We start from the raw sequence: 27,006 nt of genomic DNA, 5'->3' as shown, positions 1-27,006 counted from the left end.
TGACTAACCTTTACGTCGACGCGTAACGGGGGGGTGCGTGTGAGGTCATCGCGCGAGCGGGCGGGGTCGGGCAGTTTGAACGAGACGAAGACGGAACCGGAGCCGGGCACGAGCAGTGGACGCGGTTCCCCCGAGAGCCGGTGAGCCAGTTAACGGGCACGGGGCGGCGGCCGGGGGGCGGCCAAGTGGGCTTCGGGCCGGGCAGGCGCCGGCGGGCACTGCAGGCGGTGCCCGGGACGCTCCCCACGGCGGTACGATTCGGTCTGGGTGGGGGAAGGGCGGGGCCGTGACCCGGCGCGCGCGGGCTGGGGGGCGCGCGTTCTTCTTTACCGGGGGGCGGGGCTTCGGACCGGAAATGGGGGCTGCCCCACGCCGCGTGGGGACTTCTGGGCCGTGGCCGAAGTGTGGAACCCGGACAGCGGTGGCCGGAGGTTCCGGGGTGGCCAGCCCAGATAAGGGGGTGTGTGTAGTTGAAGTGGGTCCTGCTGGGAGCTCTGGGGACCCCCACTGTAGGAGGCAGTGTCGTCTCATGGTAAGAGTTCGGGTTTTGATTCAAACCAAGGGTTGATTCCCTGCTGTGCGACCGACCTTGGGCAGGTGCTTTTATCTCTCTGGGCCTCAGTTTCCTCATCCGTGAAATGGGGACAATGATAATAGTACGCATAGAAAGCTCTAACGCGGTGCGTGACAAAAAGCAAGCCAGCTCAATGGACTCCTTCCTTCTTTGGGTATTTGTTGAGCGCCTATTGGGTGCTAGGCACTGTGGTAAGCGCTGGCTATACACCCAGGAGCAGGAGGGCAAAATCCTGCTCTCCAGGAGCCTACACTGTGGTGGGAAGACAGATAGGAAATAAGAAAATGTATACACGGACAAGAGAATTTAAAATCACTACTAGGAAGACAGCTGCCCTGGGGTCAAGACAGGGCAGAGCTTGGCCTCTGCCCCCTTTGGGGCATGAGGATCCTGAGGCTCATTGAAGGAAGGCACTCCAGGCCTGGCATCCACCTCTTTAATGGTGTGTTTCTAAGAGTAGTAATAATACTATTTGCTAATTAGGTGCTTGCTTTGTTCCAGGCATTGTGTTAAGTGCTTGATGTGGTATTAGGTCATTTAATATCATACTGTCTCTTAAGAGATACTATCTTCATTTTGCAAATGAGTGCACTTAGATTCTTGGAGGTGAAGTGGTGATGCTTTATGCTGCTGTCCAGCAAGTGGCTAAACCCATATCATGACTCCTGAGTCCAGGCTCTTAACCTGTGTATTACGCTGCCTCCCTGAGGTCCAGACTTAGCATGTTTCCTACCACTGTGCCCTGGGTGGTGTGTCAGAGTGCTTGTCACAGTTCTGTCACATAGGGAAGCTTAGGACATGATGTACTTTTAACTGAAGTGTTTCCTCATTTAACCTCACCACCACCTTGTGTAGAATACATTGTTTTCACCTTTCACAGGTAAGCCATTTGTGATCCAGAAAGCTGAAGTGTTTATCCAGGGTCACATCACTTTTTTCTGGTAGCATCTCCCGCCGCCTCTTTCTTCAGGGCTCAATATGGTGCCTTGAAAGTCAGAGGGTGGTCATCACTAGTGTTGAATCAGGATGGACTTGGGAGCCCGCTAGGAGAACTTCTTGAGAAGAGAGAACTCGGGAGACAAGAAGGAGCTTTTTTGAGGCAGTGAAACCCTGGATCAAGGAGGGTATTTAATGGTCAGTTTTGTGTGGTGGTCGTGGAGTCTTCCATTGAGGCCAAGCAATGTAATCAATCCGGTGGAGGAAGAATGAGCTGTCTTAGCTGTAGCTCTGAGAACTGGGCTCTATTTTGACTGCCTGGAAGAGCCAATTAATTGGTTGAGTCAGTGGATGTTTATTGCACATCCACAGGGTGCCTCCCCCTATATATTTAGTTTCTGCAGAATTTTCGGATTGCATGGAACCAGGTATTAATATACTGCTAATGAAATAGTTTTAAATTATGACAAGCCGTTAACGTTTTCTGAGCTGGGGTGTGGTCAAGAGACACACGTGGCTTCATTAATTAGCTGCTTACATTTTATGGTAGCGTGACACACACGATACCTGATGTATGTATGAATATCGCCAAAATAGATTACAAGTGCTCAGCCTGGGACCATGTTTTTTGTTCCGATGTGTCTCGCCTTGGTACCTGATAATAGCATTTTGCTCACAATATGCATGTCATGTATTCATTCATTCAGGAATTTTAAAACGGGGAGACACTTGATCTGATTGGTGATGCAGAAAATTCTCTCTGGCTGCTGTGCTGGAACAGATTGAGAGTAATTTGAGGGCTGTTGGAGTGGACCCAGATGAGAGAGAGTATGGCAGGTCTCTGTTTTTGGCGCTGGAGTTGGGAGAATGAGTGCAACAAGGTCCCTCCCTGCCCTGGACCTAATAATACCTGTTATGTCAGGTAGCATGCTGAGTATTTTGTGTACCTTTTCATTTAAACCTCACCTCAGCCTTTTCAGATAGGTGGCATTAACTCACCAGATAATTGAGGTGTATTGAAGTTTACTAACTTGCCCAAGGTCATACAACTAATGAATGACAGCCTCTAGTTCAAATCCAGGTCCTCCTGGCTTGAAATCCTCAGCTCTTTGCATAGAGTAAATTGCTTTCTGGCCCAAATATTGTCCGGGAATGATTCAGAAATGCAGAGATAATTGACAATCCAGTGTGATAATGCCTGTCTTAGAGGTTTGAAGTGCTGTGGGAACGTGGGGATTAATTTATAGGGATTAATTTCCCAGTGGAGTCAGGAGCTAAATTGTGCTGGCTTCTTTTGTAACAGTTTTATCATTTGAGTTTAAGAATGTAAGTGTTGATGGTTTGCTTTCTGAAAAAAAGTTTATATAGATTTCTCTTTCTTTGACACTGTCCTGCCAACCTGAAAACAAGTAGCATTGACTGAGAGCCCACTGTAGGCAAAACACTGTGCCAAGTGCTGTGTGGGTGAATGTGGGATGTGAGGGCGCAGCCCTGATAAGTCACTTACCTCTCCAGACCTCAGTCATCCTTGCTCATAAAAAGGGTATTTAGTTGGGTAGATCTCCATCTCTTCCTGCCCTCATTCTGGAGCTGTGTGACTCATGCAGCAGCCAGTGCAGGAGACGTGTGGGGGAAGAACAACTCGTACTGTAGTCATGAGGTGGAGGAAATGAAGTGCCCCAAGAGAGCATGGGGTCTATTGGTGGTTCCAGATTTGCTGAGTTTTTTTCACCCCCCATTGGTAATATTGGTGCCTCATGAAGTGAGGAAAATTTTAAGAGTCAAGGTCGCTATGAAATCCAGTGTTTTATAGTTACATGTCCTCAGGGCTACTGCCCAGGCATTTCATTTAGATCTGGGTTAGACTGCCCTTACCTCAGATTGCTTGAGTCTTCCCTTCCCACTGTCTGTTCTCTACCAGCAATCAAGGTAATCTTGGTCAATAGGAAATGACATTTGTTTGTGTATTTGGTCAGTGTTAAACTTCCGCTACTAGAATGTGAACTCTGTGGACAGGCAACTTGTCTCTCCTGCTTCTGTTTCCCGGTCCCTAGAACAGGGCTAGGAAAACGTGTAGACTGAATGAGGAGGATGATGGCATCCACATTTAATAGCATTTTAAATTAATGTGTTTTTGTTGTTTTGAGTTTGAAAGCCTGGTAGAAGGGTGGAGGGAAGCGAGACTGGGCAGGCTTGGCTGCCAATTCCCAGGGCTTCAGTGTGGAAATCTTTTCCTTGTCTGTGAAATGAAGAGAATGAAGTGAACCTTGCAGAGAGTTGTGAGGGTTAATGATAAGTGTCTGTGAAGCTCTTGGTATTCAGTAGGCTCTCAGATGCCCTCCCACATCCCCAGGTGGCTCACAGAGAATTAGTACTGAAGACTCTTCACTGTAAGGTCATTTGCCACCCACCATCTTTGTAGTACTTAGGTTATTACAAAGCTTACTTTTTAATTATAAAAGTGGATCTAGTCCTTAAAGAAAATTTGGAAAATAGTGAAAACAAAAGGGGAATTAATAAAAAGCTCACTGTTGAAGAAAACTACTGTAACCATTTTGATGTTAATGGATAAGCTTGGTCTGACAGTTTCTAATCAGAGAACCAGAGAACATTCTGGTTTGTGCATCAGCCTCCCTTTATAAAGCATTTAATCATGTCTTAGTGTCTCTTATAGCTTAAAATGTTATACTAATCACATTAAAATGGGACCTAAATTTTAGGCTGGTGGTGTTGGGCAATTCATTTCATTCAGGTCATGTTTATATGTGAAAATCCAGTGGATTTCATGGCTGGAATGAATCATAGTGTGTCTGATTTGGCTTTTTGGGGAAGAAGGCAAAGTTTAAAAATTGAGAGTTCCTGCAGGAAATGCTTGCTCTTCCTTGCGTACCTAATAATGCAAACCTTTCTATTTTCCTCACATGCTGTAGAAGATGGCCGTGAACGTATATTCAACGTCAGTCACCAGCGATAACCTAAGTCGACATGACATGCTGGCCTGGATCAATGAGTCTCTGCAGTTGAATTTGACAAAGGTCGAACAGTTGTGCTCAGGTAAGAGAAATCCACTAGACCACTTTTCCAGGAAAGCCTGCAGGTCCTTCAGGAATATGCAGGTCCGTATCTGACTGCAGAAGCCAGAGGTTCAGGTTCTCTGCTAGGGCTGCCCCATTTCTTCGCAGCTCTTAAAGGAACTGTGCTTAAAAAGAGCCTGCTTCTGGCCTGTGAGTCTACATCTCCCGCTGCAGGGACTGCATTCTGAGGCCTGCAGCTTAGCTAACCTAAGGTCTCCATCGGAGCTTTTGCATCCAGATTTGAAATGTTTTGTTTGAGGACAATAATGGTAATTGTTCTAGTTCTATATTAGTTTATTAGTGGCATTTCTTCTTCCAAGTAGCACAAGACCAAAGTCAGGCAAATGCCATTTCATAATTTTATCAAACTTCTGTTTAATAAGAATTTGGCAGAGGGGTAACGATTATAACAAGAACAAAAACATATTCTGTTTCTGTAGATACTAATTGTATAACATTTAGAAAACTAGAAAGAAGAAAAAAAATGCAGATAATTTCATTATTCAGAGCAAGCCACTGTTTGGATGTTTTCTTTTTAGTTTTCTTTTTTCCCCCCTTCTTCTTCCTCCTCCCCCCGAACTCCGGTTCAAGCCGTTGTTTCTCAGTCTAGTTGTGTAGGACGCAGCTCCCTGGCCTAAGCTGGTGTTACGAGCCTTGCGCTCCCTCCGCTGAGGCAGCTGGTCGCCGGTCGTTGGCTCACGGCAGCTCTTGCGGACTGCCAGCTGCTCACGCTGGCCACTGTCGACCTCGGCGTTAGGAGCACGGTGCTCCAACCACCTGAGCCACTGGGCCGGCCCTCTTTTTTTCTGTGCATACGACACATGTATATTTGTATATATTTTAGCTTTTTTCAACATTATGTTGTGGACATTCTTTAGTATCGTTAACTCTCTTGGAAATACTTATTTTTAATGGCTATCTACTATTCCTTTCTGTGGATATGCTGGAGTTAAATATCTTCCAACTTTTGGACATTTAGGCTTGTTTCTAATATTTCTGTTGTTTCTAATACTGCTAGGTTGAGTATCCTTTAACATAAATCTTATCTGTGTTTATTTCTTCAGTGATTCCTAGAAACGAAATTCTAGTCAAAGGGTGTGAACTTTATAGTTTTTTTTTTTTTAACTTTTATTTATTTAAGTGTGCTTTTCTAGGACCCATCAGCTCCAAATCAAGTAGTTGTTTCAATCTAGTTGTAGAGGGCGCAGCTCACAGTGGCCCATGTGGGGATCGAACCGGCAACCTTGTTGTTAAGAGCACCGCGGTCTAACCAACTGAGCTAACCGGCCATCCCAGAACTTTATAGATTCTTGGTAATTACTTTTCACTAAGGTGTTATCAGTTTGTACTTCCTCAAAAGATTTCCTGTCTCACCGTTTGAGAGTTCTGCTGACTACCCCTGATTGTCCTGGCATAAGGAATGTGTCAGGGTTATCAAAACTGGATTTAAAACAAGACAAGAGGTGGGGTCAAGAATATGTCAGAAGAAAGATGAAATGTGTATCCTATTGCTACTTAAATTCTTATCTTGTTCATGGGATAGAGAATTAAAACCCTCAGCTTATCCTAGTAGTGACAACAATCATTTACTTGAACACTTATGTGCCAGCATTATATAAATGCTTTTCAAATATCTCTTAATTTTCACTGTACCTCCATGAAGTAGGGGTATTTATTAACCCCCTTTGACAGATGAGGAAACGGGCGTAGAGAAATTGAGTAACAAGCCCAGGGTTATACAACCAGGAACAGAATTGAGACTTGAACCTTCATTCACATCAAAAGCCCATGCTCTTTAACCCCTGTGCCCTACTTTTTAGACTTTTCTTTTACCGACTGGTGCCATTTGGATCACTTTAAAATGATTTCTCTTATTTCTACGATTTTTAAAAAATGAATTCAGCTTGTGTACTTCCTTATTTTGTAGCTGTGTCCTAGTCTTGGTCTTAGTTTCATTTGCCCCTCTTACTTCCTTTTTGAGGCTTAATCCCAGTTTTACAGATGGTCAGAGGAAGGCTGTATGTGAAGACGGTTCAGTGAAACAGTGGTGCCCAAGAGTCATGCGGATTAAACATGAGTTACTTTGTTAGTCAGAGGCATAGGTGGTTAGCCTTTGATCTGGGCTGCTCTCCCCCCATTTTCTGTTAGTTTCCTCAGTTTCATCTCCACGTCCCCATTTGTTGGAGTCTTTTAAAGCACTTGTTTGCCTCGTGATTTATGACTAATGTGGGGATGAGGTCATCCTAGTTTTCATTAGAGCTTTTTTCACCAGCAATTTCTCCATAAAATTTACCTCTTTCTGTAAATATACTCCAAAGTATATTTCACTTAGTTACTTGGAAAATGAGATCTCTTTTCATGTGTAGTAAGTTGTACATGTGCTGATCAGGCTCCAGATTTATGTCATTCAGACAGGGAGCTGTCGTGGTCATCAGGACTGGGTGTGACGGGGCTTCAGTCTGCTCTGAGCCATGTGACTTTGGACAACTCCCTTAATATTCTAGTTCCCCATCTATAAACTGGGGTAGTAGGACCTGGTCCATGTGTGAAAACAGCTGTCAGATAGGAATTCTTTACCAGACCCTGGAAGTGAATATAGCTCTCAAGGGAGGGCACATCCTCAGTTTAGAGGTGATGAGATTGCCCATGGGGCACAGCTCGTGCATTACAGAGCCTGGTTTTGAACCCAGATTTTTCTGATCACACAGCCTACACTCTTTCTGCTACATACATATTATATCTTTTTGAAAGAAGATTTTGGAAGAGAGCTAAATGTAAATTACATATAATTACACCGATACCGTCTCATTAAAATTCTGTGAAGAATTTCCACTTTGCCTGCTGGCTGCCACTTTCTTATCCTAGACAAAGTACTTTTCCCCAGTAGAAAGTAGTACGTATAGGACACTTAACTGATTTGTGAACAAACTTTTATTCATTCATAACTTTTTCTCTTGAGATCTGCGTTGGGCTTCTTTTAGCGTATGTAGTTGGTTGTGTTGTGTTTCACATTAATATTTAGAAAACCAGGTCTCAGCTTCCAGTATGAGACCAAACAGGATGGGCTGCAGATACTGTGTCCCTGAAAAAGGCCTGCTGCCAGGGGATTGGAGTCACAGAGAAAGGGAGGCTCCTCAGATCCTTGCATTTACTGAGGCCCAAGCAGAATCCCAGTCGCCTTTAACTCTGATGCCTCCTGTTCTTACCTCTGATGAGAAGAGGGTCAAGCAGACAGCATTCTCTACCTGACACAAGCTGTAAGAGGTAGGAATGGGCTTTTCCTTTGAGAAGACAAAGTTCTGAGGTCCTGTACTATTGATGTGCTGGCTGCCTGTGAAGTGGTTGGTTTTGTTAGTATTGTGGGCTCTCCCACCCCCCAAAACAGTGAAACGAACCTTTGCTTGGCTCTTGTAGTGAGATAAGGTGCGGATAACTTTCAGTGACAGTTGGCAGGTTGTTTTAAGATTCATTATATTCTGTAGTCTCCCTGTTTTGGAGAGCTAGTCATCAAGTAAACAAATCTGATCACAGAGAAGGATTTTTTTCAAAAAAATTTATTGGGGAATGTTGGGTAACAGCGTGTTTCTCCAGGGCCCATCAGCTCCAAGTCGTTGTCCTTCAATCTAGTTGTGAAGGGCGCCGGCTCAGCTCCAAGTCCAGTTGCTGTTTTCAGTCTTTAGTTGCAGGGAGCGCAGCCCACTGTCCCATGCAAGAATTGAACTGGCAACCTTGTTGAGAGCTTGCTCCCTAACCATCTGAGCCATCCGGCTGCCCCTGTGGGAGGGGCAGCTCGTTGTCTTCAGTCTAGTTGTGGAGGGCGCAGCTCACTGGCCCATGTGGGAATCGAACCGGCAGCCCTGTTGTTCAAGTTCGCACTCTAACTAACTGAGCCATCCGGATTCTGATGAGGGATTGCTTGTGTCAGAAAGAGGATGCTGGTTGCTTTTTGTCACCCATCCCTCTGTTCCCACAGTTCCATTCCATATTCAGGCCCTTCTGCACTTTTTCAAGGGCCCAGCGTGGTGCTTTGGAAATGTCGCGTGGCCCTCGCTGAATGTTCTTAGCTCCCCCTTCTCTTCTTGCCTTCTCCCCTCCAGCTTGGCCTCCTCCATAGTTGTGTGCTGCACAGAATCGGAGAGGTGTTTAGATGCTCCCAGGCAAAGGCTAGATTTCCTTTTCCTCAGCTTATCGTGTAGCCCCGCCAGTCCTTGAGTTTCTGTAAAACAGCGTATCAGTCTTGCCCGTGCTGCTCTGAAGGATGTGTGACCACACTCCTAACCAGGCCTCCCCCACTTTTTCTCCTCAACTGGACTCCCTTTTCCAAACACTCCATTTGGGGCTGTGATTTTACCATTCTTCCAGTGGCGCGGCCTGAGAATCATCTTTTGAAGCTAGTTCACAAAGTTCTGTATCTCTTCTGCAGGGTGTTTTGGATCCAGCCCCTTCTCAGTTTGCTTACTGCTGCCACAGTGGCCCCCTCACTGGACACTTAGGTTCTCTTTAGGTTCCCCTGCCCCCACTTCTCTCTTGTACCACATTAGTCTGCAGGCTTTGCAAGAGACCTTTCTTATTGAGTCACTCCTGTGCTCAAGGAAGTATCGCTTCAAACTTTGTTGCTTAACTCTTCCAGCATCTCCTTAATTTCTTTGCCTTAATTAAAGCAAAACAAAAGGCAAGAAACTTATTTTCTTCTGATTGTAAGTGATTAACTCCTTGTTACTGAAACATTAAGAAAACCATAGTCCACTGTAATGTCACAAGTTAGTAATGTAGTCATTGTTATCTTTTAGCTGTATTTTTTCCTGATGGTGGCCTTATTCATTGAGTGCTTATGATAGGCTGGGCATTTTCCAAAGTGCTTTACATACATAATCTGGAAGGTAAAGACCATCACCCCCATTTCAGGATAGACAACTGAAGCACACAAAGGTTAGAGGTTAAACAACTTGCCCAAGTTTACACTTTCTGTGTTTTCCTATAATTTTTCAACATAATTGACATACTGTATATACGGTTTTCATTTTTATTTTTATTTTATTTTATTGGGGAAGGGGAACAGGACTTTATTGGGGAACAGTGTGTACTTCCAGGCCTTTTTTCCCCCAAGTCAAGTTGTTGTCCTTTCAGTCTTAGTTGTGGAGGGCGCAGCTCAGCTCCAGGTCCAGTTGCCGTTTATTAGTTGCAGGGGGCACAGCCCACCATCCCTTGTGGGAGTCGAACCGGCAACCTTGTGGTTGAGAGGACACATTCCAACCAACTGAGCCATCCGAGAGCTCAGCGGCAGTTCAGCTCAACGTGCTGTGTTCAATCTAGTTGCAGGGGGCACTGCCCACCATCCCTTGTGGGATGCGAGGAATTGAACTGGCAACCTTGTGGTTGAGAGCCCACTGACCCATGTGGGAATCTAACCGGCAGCCTTCGGAGTTAGGAGCATGGAGCTCTAACCACCTGCGCTACCGGGCCGGCCCTGGTTTTTATTTTTTGAATAACCGAAATTCTCAAAATGGTTTAAAATTCGAAAGGAACAAAAAGGTGAAACAGTGATAAGTGTCCCTCTTAATTGGGTCTGCCAGCTACCAAGTTTTCCGCCCCAGAGGAAACCAGTGTTATCAGCTGAGTAGCCTCCAGACAGACTGTGTAGGACAAGCGAAAAGGCGTCCATCTCTCTGCAGTGTGTGTGTGTATGTGTGTGTGTGTGTGTGTGTGTGTGTGTGTGTGTCCGTGTCCGTGCGTGCACGTGTGTGCTCATTCCCTCCCCTTTTTACACAAATGGTAGTGTGTCAAATCTCGTTGTATATTCCGGAGAGTGTTCCATATCCGAATATCAGATACCACTTTATTTTCTTTTATGGCTGTGCAGTACAGAAATTTCCTTGGATCAGTCCCAGGTTAAGGGACATTTAGTTTATTTCCAGTCTATTGGTATTACAGGTTGTTGCAGTACGTAACATATACAAACACACATGTGTTGTGCAGTTTTGTTTCCTGCTTTTAAAATTAAAATAGGATTACTTTTCCCATGTTAAATATCTTGAGGATGATTTTAAATGTCTGCATTAAATGTCCTCACAGCCCTCTTATTTCAAAATTATATTCATCCTTTAGGAGGAGTCAAGCCTCACTACCCCCTAAAGCTTTAACCACTTACATTTAATAGTCAGAGTGTTTCCTGTGTTTGAGTTTAAACACTGGGAGTTTTTCATCTGGAGTTTCCTGATAGGGGAACATCTATTCTGTATAGAATGTTGATTGCAGCTTTCATCTTATTCTCCAAGGAACCCTTGACCCAAAAGGGTTGAGAGCCAGCGCACTTGAGATAATTGTTAATTTTTGGAGCAGGGGCTGCATTGTGCCCTTGTTTTGTGTTCTCTGCTTGAAGCACAGATCCTGCTAGGGTGGGGCTGTGGCAGTTAGTGAGACCTGGTAGTTGATGTCCTGACACAGCTGGTCCTACCCTAAGTCTGTCTGCATCCTTAAGCCACAGATTATGTGGGCCTGTTCTGTTGCAGATTGTTGGGATAGCAGCCATTTAAGAGGGGTCCTCTTCTAGCCCTGCTTGGGTTGCCAGCCTTTGTTAAGGCAGAGGTTGGAAGGAAGGTCCCTTTTAACCTGTTCTGTACCCAACTGAGACATTTATAGGCCAGGAGTTTTCAGTCTTTTTATATAAAGCAGCTGATTCACTTTTTTCTTTTAAACATTTACCTTCTTTTGGGGGAGTTCTGATTATAAAAGTAATATTCGCTGTGTAGTACATAAATAAATATTTAAAAAATGGAATGCGTGCAGTATCATCCCTCAGAGATGGCCACTATGTAGTTATTTTTGATCTACAAAACAGTAATTTCATATGGTTTAACCTAATTGTTTCCTTCTAGTCTTTTTTCTGTGCATATATATCAAGATGGGTATTTTTACATACATAGACATTATAGATAGGTTTTGTATCTTGCTTTTTCTTTTTTTGTTTTTAAAGATTTTTTTTTTATTGGGGAAGGGGAACAGGACTTTACTGGGGAACAGCGTGTGCTTGCAGGACTTTTTCCAAGTCAAGTTGTTGTCCTTTCAATCTTAGTTGTGGAGGGTGCAGTTCTGCTCCAGGTGCAGTTGCCTTTGTTAGTTGCAGGGGGCGCAGCCCACCATCCCTTGTGGAAGTCGAACTGGCAACCTTGTGGGTGAGAGGACGCACTCCAACCAACTAAGCCATCTGGCACTGGCCCATGTGGGAATTGAACCGGCAGCCTTTGGTGTAGGAGCACGGAGCTCCCACCATCTGAGCCACCAGACCGGCCCTGCTTTTTCCTTTAATATTAAATCTTGAGCTCTTCCTAAAAAAGTAAAACTGTGTTTTGAATGCCCGCATAATCTTGTCGGGCAGATGGTATGCTAAAAATTTATGTAATTGATTGCTCCTGCTATTGGAGATATAGATTGCTTCCATTTTTTACTCCTGTGAATAAAGTTATGATAACCAGTTTTAATGTGTAGATCTTTGCCTCCCTTTTAAAAAATTACTTCCCTAGGCTAGACCCTCTGTGCTTATTAGCAATTTACATTTCTTTTGTGAATTGTCCAGTTGTTTTGTCCATTTTTACTGGGGTCTGAATGTTTTTCTAAATATAAATTAACTCTGTTTCAGCCAAGTTAAAGTATTGCAGGATGGTGTGTATCTTCTTTTCCCAGATTCAGGAAATTCTTCTTTACTCAACTGTAGGGTGTTCTCAAAGGGTGGTTAATAATGTGGAAAAGCCCAGTGGACAGGGAGTCAGGATACCTGGGGTCTGGTCCTACCCCTGCTCTTTGGCCTTTGTAGTTTTGGGCCATAGTTTTTCGTCCTCAGTTTTTAAATTTAAGGCTCTAAGGATTTTTCTAGCTCTAAAATAAAGACTGATAGTTTTTCAAGCAGGCTTTTCTGAGAAGGAGATGACTGCTGCTTTTAAGTGGTTTTGGTTGACTTTGCCTGGAAGTCCTATGGATAGTTTGAGAATACTGTGCATTTAGTAAAAGCACGTTATTTGGTTGTTTCAGAAAATTTTTTTTTTATTTGTAAAGCAGTGCTATGGGTATAGATGCTTAATAGTTTAGTAGGTAATCTTGTACATATCTTTTTTTAAAAGTTGATTTGTATGTATCAGGATCTAAACAAGATCTATACATTTCACTTGGTAAATTATGATTTTTAAGTCTCTTAAAATATAGCAATTACCCCTCTTCATGGTATTAGCTTGTTGAAGACACTGGGTCATTGTCCTCTAGGATTTAGGACGCTTAGTTGTTCCTATTTTTAAAAATTATAAATATTGCTAATGCAGTGCCTGGTACATGGAATGCCCTCAGTATTTATTTGTTTGTTTGTTTGATTTTTGGATGAGTAAATAAATCAGCTACTTCAAAAATCAGACTTTTATTTTCGGATGCTCCTTTCTACTAAGAATATCACTGGTCACTGAAGTGCTTTTGCTCTCATTGCATCTTCTTTCCAAAAATAATGATAATGGCTCTTTATGCTGAAGCTGGCAGGGAGCCAGTTTGGCCTGATTTGTAGTAAGTTGAATATACATACTGTGGCGGTCTCAAGTTCTGCAGAACACCTACTGCCTGGTCACTGGATTTCTTGCTTCCTTCCCTAGCTTGTTCCTTTGATGAATTAGCCATGGGCGGGAAGTAAGTGTACAGTAAAGCCTGCCCTGTATTAGGAGAGTGCAGTTTGGTAGGCATTGGAAAAATAACCTGCGAGTACCGTGTTTCCCCGAAAATAAGACCTAGCCGGACAATCAGGTCTAATGCGTCTTTTGGAGCAAAAATTAATATAAGACTCATATTAATTTTTGCTCCAAAAGACGCATTAGACCTGATTGTCCGGCTAGGTCTTATTTTCAGGGAAACAAGGTATGTACCACATCTTTATCCATTCATCTGCTGGTGGGCACCTAGGCTGCTTCCATATCTTGGCTATTGAAAATAATGCTGCATTGAACATAGTTAAGTTTATTCCTGAAATACTGGAAGACAGACATCTTGGAAAAAACATTTTTTTTTAACCCAGGTCAGAAGATGGATGTTTGAAATACTTGGGAAATCCCTCCTCCTGCTGGTGGGGTGGAGGGTATGTCCTTGTGAAAAATCAGAAAATGTCACCTATTTCCCTTTTTTCTATTTTGGGCTTTCGTTTTTCTTTGCAGTGGTCATGTTATTGTTCTGCTGGTATGTAATAAAAAATAGTTTTAAAATTTCATAGAAACATTCTATTTCTCTTCCTCACCATAGGTTTCCAAGTTTCAAGTGTGTTATAGAACCTGAGGTAAAACCAGTCTTGTTATTGATTAAAAAATGACTTTGAAAACAAGTGGTTAATGAAACTTGGGTTTTGTAGGTCCACCTTACAACTTCTTAAATTGTACACGGGTTAAATGGGTTTGGGTAAAAGTTTACTGCTTCTTTAATAATAGCATTTGATGACCTCCTGTGTATTTTCTTCTTCTGTTGCTGTTGTGCATTCAGGGGCTGCCTATTGTCAGTTTATGGACATGCTGTTCCCTGGCTCCATTGCCTTGAAGAAAGTGAAATTCCAAGCTAAGCTAGAACATGAATACATCCAGAACTTCAAAATACTACAAGCAGGTTTTAAGAGGATGGGTGTTGACAAAGTAAGTAAATTTTATTCTTTCACTTAGGTTGTTTCTTAATTAGTGATTGTTACTAAGGATACAGGTGCTGGCCCATGACTTGGGACGTTTTCTTTTTTTCTTTTCCCAACTTATAGTCACCTTTTCTCTAGTTAACATAGATTTTACTGGGAGCTAACTTTCCCTCTGCTCTCCTACCCCCAGGTCCCTAGCTGTCTTTCTTTATCAAGCAGTTAGTAGCTCTCTGGAGGAATCAACATGTAAATCTGTACCTGTGATTTTTTTTCTTTTTAATATTACTATTTAATCTCAATCTGAGATCTAACTCTTTTAATGTCTGGATTTACTCCTGGAAAGCATACCATATAGTAGAAAAAGTAGTTTTAATAGGGAAGATTCCAGAAATAGTTGCTTTATAAAAGCAAGGTACAAGGAAGATCCTAGGTGGGTGTTGGGAAGTTCTCTCTTGCCCCCAAGGTTATTTGAAGGTGCCAGAAACACAGTCCATCAGGCTCCATTAGGACAAACATTATCTCTGTTTTAGTAGGTAATAGATTACAGTCATACACCATATTACACAATGTTTTGGTCAACGAAGGACTGCATATCCGCGTATCCGATGGTGGTCCTGTAAGATTTCAGTGGAGCTGAAAAATTCCTCTGACTTCTTAGCCATCGTAATGTTGTAGCACAACACATTGTTTTTGATGCTTTTAATAAATCTGCTCTGCTAGTCATATAAAAGTATAGTATGTAGCACGTATAATTATGTACAGTACATAATACTTGATAATAAACGACTGTTACTGGTTTCTGTATTTAGTGTACTATACTTTTAATTGTTATTGTAGAGTATACTCTTTCTACTTATAAAAAAAAGTTTGCTGTAAAACTTTTATGCCTGTCATGCCAGCGGCAGCCTCGTACATCCCATGTTTAACCCGTCTCTTGGTTGCATCGTTTTCTCTTGTGCTTGATTTAATCTCCTGTTCTGTATAGTAACATGCTGAACAGGCTTATTGCCTCGGAGCAGTAAATAGGCTATAGCATATAACCTAGGTGGGTAGTAGGCTGTACCATCCAGATTTGTGTACGTGCACTCTCTGATGTTTATACAATGACCGAATTACTTAACAGTGCGTTTCTCAGAACGCATCCCCGTCCTTCAGTGGCCCAGAATTGTATTGCAAAATGTAAGCAGCACCCCTAGCCCAGTTAGAAGGGTTTATCCTTTTAAACCATTTGTTTTGGAAAACATTGTTTTAGTAATGCTTATAATTACTCCCTAATTATGCTGGTGGTGTGTCTGGTATTTATTTACTTTGAAATCAGTCTTTATTTTAGTTTTGTCTGTGTACAATATGTAAAGTATTCATTTGTATTTTAAGAACATCATTTAGTTACCAGGCATAGTTTTAATACTAGGTGTAGCTTATATACAGTCATTTTTCTTTTTCTTTTTATGGAACTTTATTTTTTTGAATAAGGAAAATTTCTCAAGTATACAAAAGTAGAGATAATAGTGCAGTGATTCCCCCATGTACCTCAACAATGATCAACTCATGGGTAGTTGTGTTTCAGCTATACCTCTATCCCACCTCTTGTATTCCTGGATTATTTTAAAATGATTTCCAGAGATAACATTTTATTTGTAAATGTTTCAGTGTCATACAAAGTAATTTTTAAAAATTATATTTATTTGCTCAGGGGCAGATATAGTTCATATATATGTATATATATATATATATATATATACACATACACATATATGTGTATATAATATGTATGTATGTATATATAAATAAATAAATTATATATCTATATATCTATATCTATATATATATATAATCTTTTATAAAAATACCATTACAACTGGAATCCTTGAAGAGTTAAAAGATAGTTAAGCTCTGGCCCCAATAGTCCAACGATTTGAAGTAATACCAGATGACACAGTAATCTTATATAATAAACTTACAGAGTCCTTAAAATATGTTTTAATAGGATTGAAATTACTTGAAAAACATACCGTTTGAAGAAATCTATCCTGGGACTGATTCTGCACCTTGACCTATTTTTAAGACAGAATTTTCTTTAACACAGTTCATTGTAGATACCTGTGGTTAGTTTGTGCTGTGAATTTCATACTTTGTGACACACACTGTCCATGTAAGTTACATGGGAGATTTACTCTTTACAGTGGAATGAAATATCTTAGGATGTGTTTGGAAGTGTGTATATGATTTAGATACGGTATTTTTTTTTTCTTTTTTTTTTTTTCATTTCTGATTCCTTTTGATGCACTAGAAGGGAGGTTGGCGGAGGGAGTACTCCACGGAAGGCAAACTGAATGAAACTGCTCTCTAAAATTCCAGGGGCTTACTTAGCAGTAAGTTCTTGCCTCTGAACTATTTTTTTCTCCTCTTGGCAGAGCTTTATACTGACTTGATGCATGGACATGTTTGACGCTTGCCAAAAACCTCTTGCTTTGGGCTAAACAGTCTTGATGTTTCTCTGCAGATAATTCCTGTGGACAAATTAGTAAAAGGAAAGTTTCAGGACAATTTTGAATTCGTTCAGTGGTTCAAGAAGTTTTTTGATGCAAACTATGATGGAAAAGACTATGACCCCGTAGCTGCCAGACAAGGTCAAGAGACTGCAGTCGCTCCCTCCCTTGTTGCTCCGGCTCTGAACAAACCGAAGAAACCTCTCAGCTCTAGCAGTGCAGGTAAAAAGACAAAGCAGAAACACTGTTTCCGAATCATAGCACTCCAGGTATTCATTCATTCATTCAGCCAGAACTTTTTGAGTAGCCGTAGGCTCCGGGAATTTACGGAGCCTAATCCCAGCCAAGTGGCAGGAGCACGGAGTGTGGCATCAGGCAGACCTGTGATTGTTCTTAGGTCGCTGGCCCAGTGTAAGCCACTTCGCCTCTGCCCCAGTTTCCTCCTATAAAATGGGAATTTTACTTGTTTGCCCCAGAGAGTTGTTTTTGGGGCCTGAATGAGTGCTCTTTAGTTGTATGTTATAGAAACCCCTTAGGTTAGGTCACATAAAAGAGAGCTTTAGTTAGGACACCAGGACATTTCTCAGAACCCTTGGGTGGGAAGTTACAACCAGACCGAAGCTCCGAGGAATTGAAGGAGCTTTTTCAGTCTCTCAAGGACTGCTCTTGGCTCTGCATCATCATCTTGTCTGTAGACCAGCTTCCTGTGCTTACTTACAGCTTCCCTGCCCTCCCGAGAACTTTAGCTGCTATGAGGCTTTGGCTTGCTGTGATGCCAGCAGAATTTGGGAGGTGGCGGGAGGCTATTTTTAGAGACCTTCTCTAAAAGGTCTTGGCCAGGTAGGTTTCCCAAGATGTGTTTGCAGTAGAATATACCTATACCTAGGGGCAGGGTGGATGTTCTACTGATGCAAACTCCTTTTCCAGAAGGTGGCAAGAACATTAGCTAAGGTCCCTTAGTACTTCAAGAGAGAAGCTGATCCATCTGGTAGGTAGAGAGGACAATTGAGTACCTTTTAATTGTTATAGCATTATTGAGATATATTCTCATGCCATATAATTCGCTCATTTGAAATGTACAATTCAGTGGTTTTTAGTATATTTACAGATGTGTTAAACTATCACCACAGTCAATTTTAGAACATTTTCATTACCCCAAAAAGAAACCTGGTATGTGCCTAATAAATGTCATATCCCATTTTCCTCTAACTCCCTTCCCTCCTCAGACTGAGGCAACCACCAATCCACTTTCTGTAGGTTTACCTATTCTGAGCATTTCATATAAATTGGATCATAGAATATGTGGTCTCTTGTGTCTGACTTTTTTCATTTAGCATGTCAACATCCATGTTGTAGCATGTATCAGTAGTTCATTCCTTTTTATGGCTAAATAATTCCATTGGGTGACTATACCACATTCTATTTATTCATTAGTTAATCATTTGTGTTGTTTCGACTTTTTAGCTGTTATGAATAATACTGCTATGAACATTCTTATCCAAGTTTCTGTGTGGATATATGTTTTCATTTCTCTTGGGTACGTATCCAAGAGTATATACTTTTGGAGCAGAATTCTTGGGTCAGATGGTAATTCTGTTTACCCTGTGCAGACTTTTCCAAAGTGGCTGCACCAGTTTACATTCCTATCAGCAGAGTACACGAGGATTCCAGTCTCTCCAAATATTGAGTACTTTAATTGAGCTATTTAGAATAGGGAACTGCATACATAACCCTGCACATTTCATGTTTCAGATGTGACTAACAGGCAAGCAGAGGCGTGCATTAAGCATTTAGTCTTCAGGATAAACATTCTAGAGATACACATACTGGAGATGATACTAGAGGTCATCCAGAGGAAATGCCTGTTATTGTAGGTGACAGACCTTATGGTTATTGAGTAATCTGGGGTGTCAGGAAGATGAGATATTTCTAAGCCTGGCATAATGTACAAGCTTTACAAGATAATTGCCGAACGAATGAATAAAGTCATGAATAACACATTGGCCTTGAGGTAGCCCAGTCTTGATTATTTTAACTTGTAGATAGGTTGGCCCCTTTACTACTTTTTTCTTGTTTTTGTCTGCTTTTGACTATTGCTACTGAGGGAAGTCTGTGAATCCTAGTCAGTTTGCTGCTTTTCTCTCCTAACCCTTCTAAACAACTAAAAGGTGAGCAAGGTAAGGGTTTTGAAGTAATTAATTTTGGATTAGGAAGAGTCTCTACCCTGCTGTTCTTCCTAATGCAAGAAGCCTGAGGTTCTGAGTTAGGAGGCATCATACTTTCCAGATGGGGAACTGTGGGTACCTGGCAACATCTAGGACTGTGAGCTCGCTCCTGGCGGGAAGTTTGCCTTGTGCCATGAAGCTGCCTTGCCGGTGGATTTGGTTGGAACTGGGTTAAGGTAGATCACCTTTGTGTGCTTCTTCCAGGTAATAGTTCTATTCACGCCAGTGGCAAAAAGACTTCAGAGAAGGACTTACTCCTGACACAAAAAATTGTGGCTAAAATTGGTACTTAACCTTGCTGGTAGGGTGAAAAACCACTTTGGGCAATCTTGGGGGTGTTGTCATACATGCTGGGCTCTTCACATTGGGCCCCTTCACTTCATTACAGTGGAAGGCAGTTGGTCACAGCCTCCTCATGTTGTCTGGTGGATTCTTTCTGTCTTGAGATTTCTGCTCTTAAAAAGATGTCTACTCTTCTCAGCTCCACAGAGGCCCATTGCAACACACAGAACCCCTAAGGCTGGCGCAGGTGTGGTGCGGAGGAATCCTGGTGTGGGCAACGGGGAGGACGAAGCAGCCGAACTGCTGCAGCAGGTAGGCCCCTCCCGCGTTCAAGATGGAGGTCACTGCAGGGGAAGGACGCTTGTTGCACTGACCAGGGGAGGCTTGTCTGTGTTCTTGTGGGAGGACCTGCTTTGTCTGCTCGCTGAAGCAGTACTTGTGATGTGTGTGAGCACGTCGGGTGCTGTGTGTGGAGTATGAGCGAGGAGGTGGAGGTAGAAGAGAGGGGTCAGGCATTTCTGGGATCTGTAAGTTGACAGAATCCAGCGTCTGAGTTCAGAAACCCACCTATGCAGTGGAACCCTGTTGAATAACTGGAATGCTGTCAGGGTTCTGTGGGAATCAGAGTGTTTCTTGAATTTTGGTTCTGACAGAAAATACAGTTTCTTTTTGAATAATTGAAAACAAAAATGGAGTTTACAGTTTCTCTGCTGAAATCCTGGGTCCCTAGAGATTCAAGTTGAGAGAGGAACTGGTATGAAAAACCTATTGCTCTTCTGTTCTTAATAGGTCAGTGATGTGACGTGTCTTTTTCAGGATAGTTAATATCCTTCAAGGTACCTGTCAGAGGTCTCTGGATGAGAACAAATTTTAGACTTTTAGATATTTTCTCACTAATGCTTTTAGTTGTTTTGTTTGTTGGATTTCAGAGGATTCTCTTGATTAATCCTAGTTTCAAAATTGTACACAAGTGTTAATGTGTATAGAATATGTGAACATTAATAATAAAAACAAAACTAGCTAACATTTTTATAGTGCGTATGCCATTACGCTGTTGATGTTAAGTGCTTTAATTTTCCTTTTGTGTTAGCTCTGTGAGGCTTTACAGATAAGACTGTGGCTCAGAGAGGTTAAGTAACCTGAGCTGGGATTTGAGCCCAGCTTGTCTCAAGTACTTTGGTCTGCACAGGGTTTTAATGTATATATATTTAGCATGAAGTATTTTAGCTTCTATCCAGGTTACCTAAGTCTTGACCACACCCTGTTACTGACTCCTTTGGCTCATCTTTCTGGCCCCTGAAAGTATTTGAATTTGTGGCCCTCAACAAAAGTATGGCGGCCCCGGGGACACGACCAATATGGGAAATAAAGCCAGATGTGCTCATTAGGCTAAGAGAAAAATAGTGTATTCTATACAAATTACCTTGTAGTGTTCATATCCTTGGGGGATCTTCAGTGATTCCACATTCTTAAGTCATCCTGGAGAAATTTTTCATTGATTTTAGTCCAGAGCAGCACTCTGTTCAGTAGAAATAGAATGTGAACCAGAAATGTGAGGCATACATAATTTGAAATTTTCTAGTAGCCACATTAAAAGAGGTAAAAACAAACAGGTTAAATTTACTCGAATAACACATTACCTAGTATATCCGAAATATCATTCTAACATGTAATCAATACAAATAATTATCAATGAGATGTTTTACATTTGGAGACTACTATACCAGGTTTTAGAAATCCTGTGTGTATTTAATGTTTCCAGTTCATCTCAATTAATTGCACTGGCCACATTTTAAGGGCCCAAATAGCCATGTATGGCTCGTAGCTACCAGATTGGCCAGTGCGGGTCCTAAGCATTCTTCTTGGGCTTCCTAAGTTACATCTATTACTTTACTACAAGAGAAGGTTCTTTTCTAAGAGTGACACTGATTACTAGCCACTGATTTTTAATAACCTCATAACTAAGCATTTAGAGGAGTGCCAGGTGAAAGCCAGTGTGACTTGGTGTATATTTATTGAAAGTTTCTTGTGGATACATAGTTACTGAGTGATACCAAGGAGACATGCTGCTTTGGCCTTACAGGTGGGGCACAGAAGGATGGGGTCTGATGCCCTGGATGATTTGTAGGCCAGAGAAGGTTTTACTGGGTTTGTGAGGGAAGCACTAGTGAAATGAGTATATAGGTGGACTCCAAGTTAGCGTACCTTTTTAAGCTATTTTGGCTTCCCTTTCCTTCTCAGTCACTAATGTGATTAGAAGGCCTCTTCTCAGGCTCTTGGATCTTGGAGCTGAAGATCCAAGGCAGTTTCCTGTTGCTGGGATTGGTCAACTTTTGTCCTTCTGTCCCCTTTCGTACTGAACTCTGGGGCTGACTAATGGTTTAAGGAAAGGCAACTGGCAGCAGTTACAGCAGGGGTAATGAGAATGGGGAGGGAGGAAGGGATGATTTAGTTTTGCTGGCTACTAGGTGATGGTCGTAACTTGATTGACACTTTCAGTTATTTTAAAAAGTGATTTCTCTGGTTGATAAAGGAATAGCAAAGGGCTGTCTAGAACCTTGATTCTGGTTTGGTCTCTTCAGGTCTTTGATGATTGACGTGATGTTAAGTGTTTGACAGAATAGTCCTGGTGGCTCCTCATCTCTGGATGCTCCTTGACTGCATGTTATGAGCGGGGAGCTTCCTTCTACTTGGGACATCCCTGTGGTATGTCTGGCTTCTTCGTCAGGCTGTGGGGAAGCTAGATGAGCTGTTTGCTTCAGTTTTTGCAGCTGTAACTTCAGAAGGTTAGACTTGATTTCTGTGGTGCCTTCTGGCTCTCATATTCCCTGGTATCCACATTGTTCTCGGGTGCTGCACCTTTGATTTCCTGGCATGGCTTTCAGTGTGGCCCTAGCCTGTAAGTCCTGTGAGGATTTTATGCTGCACTGTATGCCTTGTAATATGCATTCAGTGAGAGTTAAAGTGAATTCACATGTCATAGATTTGACTACACTGGAACGAAGATGCACTTTGCTTAAAATACACAGAGGATCAACCAGGAGAGTTGTTATGACTTTTATTACTCATGGCTAGAGTCTTGGCCTAAGCTCTGGGATTGACTTATTTCTTCATTGGCCCTTTCTGGAGATTAGAGCTCCCGAAGGCTCTTGCAGCATGTGTGGTGAGGGGACAATGTGCTCAATGGAGGGAGCCAGCAGTGGAATGTGGTGGGTCTGCTACCTGCCTCTGCTGTCTTCTCTCCCTTTTGAGACTCTTCTTGGGAGAGAGACAGGTACAAGGACCGTCTCCAAAGCAAATGCTTTTTTTTCTTTCGGGTCATGGATTGGCCTCCCCTCTCCCCCCTCCAGTATATGGGTGGGAGTAGGGGAAAGAACCATTGAGTGTTCCATGCCCAGCCCGTCCTCACTCCTAGCGTCTTTGGTTAGTATTAGTCATCTTTAGCTAGTCTTCCCCCTCCTGCCTTGCCATTCCTACCCTGTTCCCCTGGACCAGACCCTCTCCTTCCATTGACCTCCACACGCAGAAAGACCTGGACTCAATTGACCGATGCCTGGGTAAGGACTCAATTTATGGTTGTTAGCCACCATGTGGGCTGGCTTTGGCTTCCCTCTTTGTCTCAGGCTCCCATAGTTTTTCCTCCTGGATCTTTTCTCAGTCCGTGAGAAGTTCCTGCTTGTTTCATGGTATAGTTATAGTCTGCCCTTTCCTGGGAATTATTATAGTCAAGGTGACTGTGAACAAGCCCATGTTACTTATCTGGGGCTGAAGAAAATTGACCTTAAACTAAAGTGGGCTTTTGTCCGTGTTAGAGAGTTTGATGAAAGACCACATCTCCTTTTGGGTTAGAAGTTTGTCTGTTACGATACTGGTACACAAAAGCCAGGTGTCTCACCCTTTTTAATGTTTTGTGTAGGTCAACGTATTGAAACTCACTGTCGAAGACTTGGAAAAAGAGAGAGATTTCTACTTTGGAAAGCTAAGAAACATTGAATTGATTTGCCAGGAGAACGAAGGGGAAAACAACCCTGTACTGCAGAGGATTGTGGACATTCTCTATGCCACCGATGTATGTGTTGACATGAGGATATTTTCTTGCCATTTTGCCACCTAAGAGAAAATGAATTTTATCTGGTTGGTTTCGGCAAACTCAGTGCTGATGCCTGTTGTATTCCAGCGTAGCATCAAAGGACTTCACCTTTGACCCCTCAGAGTCAGCCAGAGCGCACCTCCGCCCCGCTTCAGCCCTTGCTTGAGGTCTGTGCTTTTGAGGCCAGAATGGGACAAGGAGGTGGCTGACTTGCCCTGATCCTGTAGTTTGTGGCCACTGCTAGATGATGAGTGCCACAAACTGTTCTAACCCCGCCATTCCCACTGCTCCCCCTGCAGCTGCGTTGTCTCCGTTTGATCTGGGCCCAGGCATGCCCTGGACAGCCAGGCACATGGTCCCTTTTTGATGTGTGCTGCCCACCTTTGCTCCTCCCTCCCAGGAGGGTGCCTGGTTTTCATTCCCTCACAGTGCTTTGTGGTCAAGGTACTTGGGATCCCTGTGCATTACACAGCCGAATCTGCTGATATTCATCATGACATTAGCTGATCAGGGAAGACTGATTTTCCCTGGGTCTAGAATTTGGTATCTTACTGTGTCTACTGTTTAATGGCTATATTTACTTATAATTCTCCTGCATCAGCAAGGTCTGTAGGATCAAACTACAGTATATATCTAAGTGATTTGTAGTATGTGTGGCAGTATGCAAATATAAGGTAATATCGGTGCTGTTATTAACACTAGCCTTTAAACGGTGAATTTGGGGGATTAAGACAGATGACTGAAAAGTTGATAATTTGTTAAATAAATTCTTCTTTCAGGCTTGCCCTGTGCCAAATGATGAAGATATAGGGGTCCCTGGTCTAGTCTGCATATTATTTTAGTGGGGTCATATCTTAAGTAAATCCAGCAGTAGAGATTTAGTTAAAAAAAAAAAAAAAAAAAAAAAATGAAGATGGTGATTGAAAGGGAAGTCTAATTTTTATGTTAGTGTAGCCAGTATGTGCTAGAATGCCCTGCAGCGAGTGTGAGGTGGGAGCCATGAATCTGCTGTTTTCCCAGGCCACTAATGTTGGGTCAATCTTGCAGCTATTTTTGCACAGGAGATTTTTGTGTAAACACTAAAAACACCCGCAACACTCTTAAGTAGTGTGCATGGTTCCTCAGTACAGTCAGAGGAATGCATAAAGGATAATCTGGCTCTAGAGACAGTGTGTTGAGAGGAGATGCTGTGGTACTGAACTTTATGGTGACCTCAGGGATTTTTGAGGGTGACTTTCCTGTTTTTTAAACAACTTTATTGAGGTATAAGAGACATGAACTACACATATTTAAGTACACTTTGATGACGCGTGAAATCATCATTGTAATCAAGAGAATTTACATCCATCCATCACCCCCAAAAGTTTGAGGGTAAATTTGATTGTGAAATGTAATTCCACTGCCTAAGTAATAAAGTAGTGGTGCCCGGGCCTTGTGCCATTACGTGCCAAGTGTGTGGTGGACGCAGGAAGGACTGTTGACTTGAGAGACTTTGAATAGAGGAACATGAACCCACAGTAGAAACTGATCATTCAGTGCTGAGTAATAGCTTTCCTCATTTCCCTTCTCATTTTCCCGTTTTAGGAAGGCTTTGTGATACCCGATGAAGGGGGCCCCCAGGAGGAACAAGAAGAGTATTGACAGCCTGGACCATCAGAGCGACATTGACTTCTTCACTCCAAATCATGTGCTTAACTGTAAAATACTCCCTGTTATTCTTAGAGGACTCACTGGTTTCTTTTCATAAGCAAAAAGTACCTCTTCTTAAAGTGCACTTTGCAGAAGTTTCACTCCTTTTCCAATAAGTTTGAGTTAGGAGCTTTTACCTTGTAGCAGAGCAGTATTAACATCTAGTTGGTTCACCTAGGGAACAAAGAGGCTGACCATGGGGCTCCCCGAATGGATGGTGGTAATGCTGATGACTGGAGAAGGGGTTTTTATGCGATACGCTGAGGTGGAGACCTCAGTAGAGAAATGTAAAGACTGGTTTGAATTTTAAGCTAATGTGAAATCTTGGCAGAGAACGTTTTAATAAATAAATGCCTTAAGAGTATTTAAAATATGCCTCCATATTTCAAAATGTAAAATGTAACCTGACAGGAGATTTTATGTGTTTGACCTTGCGTGTGGGAAGGAGGGGCCAGACCTTGGAACCTTTGGAACCTGCTGTTCACAGTCCTTGCAGGGCTGCTTGAATCTTCGTAGGCATAACCTTGGCCCGGAAGGAAAGTTTAAAATGTTGCTCTGTAGAGCCATTGGGTGTCCTTGGCCAGTTGCATCTCTGCTAAGAAGCAAGAGGTAATGTGGCCTGAATGAATAGAGGGTGTGTTTCAGCCTGAAGTTGAATAGCTTGATTTTCATTGAACATATTTCTCTGACGATTTTTCCAATTACCCCTAAAATTTCTATGTATTGTGTTTTTTTGGGAAATGAGGTGTGTTCAGTTTTTAATTCCAACAACTACTTTTTGGGGGCTTGCCCACATCTCTGGGATTTGAATGGGGGTTGTGTCCCATTTTACTGTCTTTTAAGTTTACATTGAACATGTTTCTCTTCTCTGCGCCCCTTCCCCACTGGGGACTCCTCTTTGGCTCCTTCCAGTTTGCTGCTTAGAGTGGAAGGTCAGCAGGCAGGTGAGCATGCTGTAAGTTCTTTCTGGACGTCTGGCAAAGGGAGTGATCAGGGCAGGCCATCGCCACCTTGGGATCTGCAAGGCTGGCTGTTTGGGTACCTGCTGTCCCACAGCCCTCCCCTGGTACCGGAATACTTTGCCAGTGCACTAATCTCTTTGGAGATAAAATTCGTTAGCGTGTTCCTAAATGTTAATTTTCTTTTGCAGAAAATACAGTGCCGTGTCTGAATTAATTATTAATATTTAAAGTATTTCATTCCTTAACGCTCCCTCATTTGCTTTGCCCACAGCCTACTCAGTTCCTTTGTTTGGCAGAATTCTGCAAAATGTGTGTCACCCACTACTGAGATTGTTCAACCCCTGATGTATTTGTATTGATTTGTTTCCGGTGGTAGCTTGTCCTAAAATGTGTGTAGAAAGCAGGTATTTTATGATAAATTGTTGTGTAGTGCATGCTATGTGTGGAATTCAGAGGAAAACCCAGATTCAGTGATTAACAATGCCAAAAATGCAAGTTAACTAGCCATTGTTCAAATAACAGTGGTGCTATTTCTCTTTCGTGGCCTTTTAGACTTTTGTTGCCCTAAATTCCATTTTATTGGGAACCATTTTCCACCTGGTCTTTCTTGACAGGGTTTTTTTCTACTTTAAACAGTTTCTAAATAAAATTCTGTATTTCAAGAGTGTCATGTCTTCTGAAATTTGTCTTGCCCTGGGTATATTCTTTTAGGTTCAAATGACAAAGTACCAATGCTCCTTTCTTAAATTAGGACTGATCTTTTAAAAATCCTTCACTATTTTTTCAACTGTGTTTGTTTCTAAGCCTGTTCCTTTTTTTTTCTATTCATGTTACATTTCTCAGCCTCCTGCTGGCTTACATTCTCATATTACTATGTGAGGTCTTTCAGAAGTACAAGGCTTGACATGGTGGCCGTGAAGCCTTTTTAGACTGTTCCTCCTGCGACACACAGCAGGACTGTGGGGCGATACTTTTTTTGGTTTGTTTTTCTTGAAAGTATGTTTCAAAGGTACTGAACACGCTCTTCATCTATAAAACAAACCTGAAA

At 42.4% G+C, this 27,006-nt stretch overlaps 1 protein-coding gene across 2 annotated transcripts; it reads left to right on the top strand.

Annotated features, from left to right (window-relative positions):
• Nucleotides 1-26,625, top strand: MAPRE1 (microtubule associated protein RP/EB family member 1). 2 transcript variants are annotated; one of them, XM_019748524.3, is made up of 7 exons: nt 1-140; nt 4,441-4,564; nt 14,083-14,228; nt 16,725-16,932; nt 19,417-19,529; nt 23,134-23,286; nt 24,892-26,625. In XM_019748524.3, exons 2-7 carry the CDS (start codon nt 4,444-4,446, stop codon nt 24,946-24,948), a joined length of 798 nt encoding a protein of 265 aa, XP_019604083.1. In that variant the 5' UTR covers nt 1-140; nt 4,441-4,443; the 3' UTR covers nt 24,949-26,625. The 2 variants fall into 2 exon arrangements, with proteins under 2 accessions (XP_019604083.1, XP_019604082.1); XM_019748523.3 differs by lacking the exon at nt 1-140 and adding an exon at nt 395-532.
• The last annotated feature ends 381 nt before the right edge of the window (nt 26,626-27,006 follow it).

Source organism: Rhinolophus sinicus, chromosome 13 (genome assembly GCF_057876585.1).
Source record: "Rhinolophus sinicus isolate RSI-liver-muscle chromosome 13, RSI-T2T, whole genome shotgun sequence".
Classification (NCBI taxonomy): domain Eukaryota; kingdom Metazoa; phylum Chordata; class Mammalia; order Chiroptera; family Rhinolophidae; genus Rhinolophus; species Rhinolophus sinicus.
The sequence above is the reverse complement of the archived record's forward strand: the minus strand, read 5'-3'. Positions and strand labels throughout refer to the sequence as shown.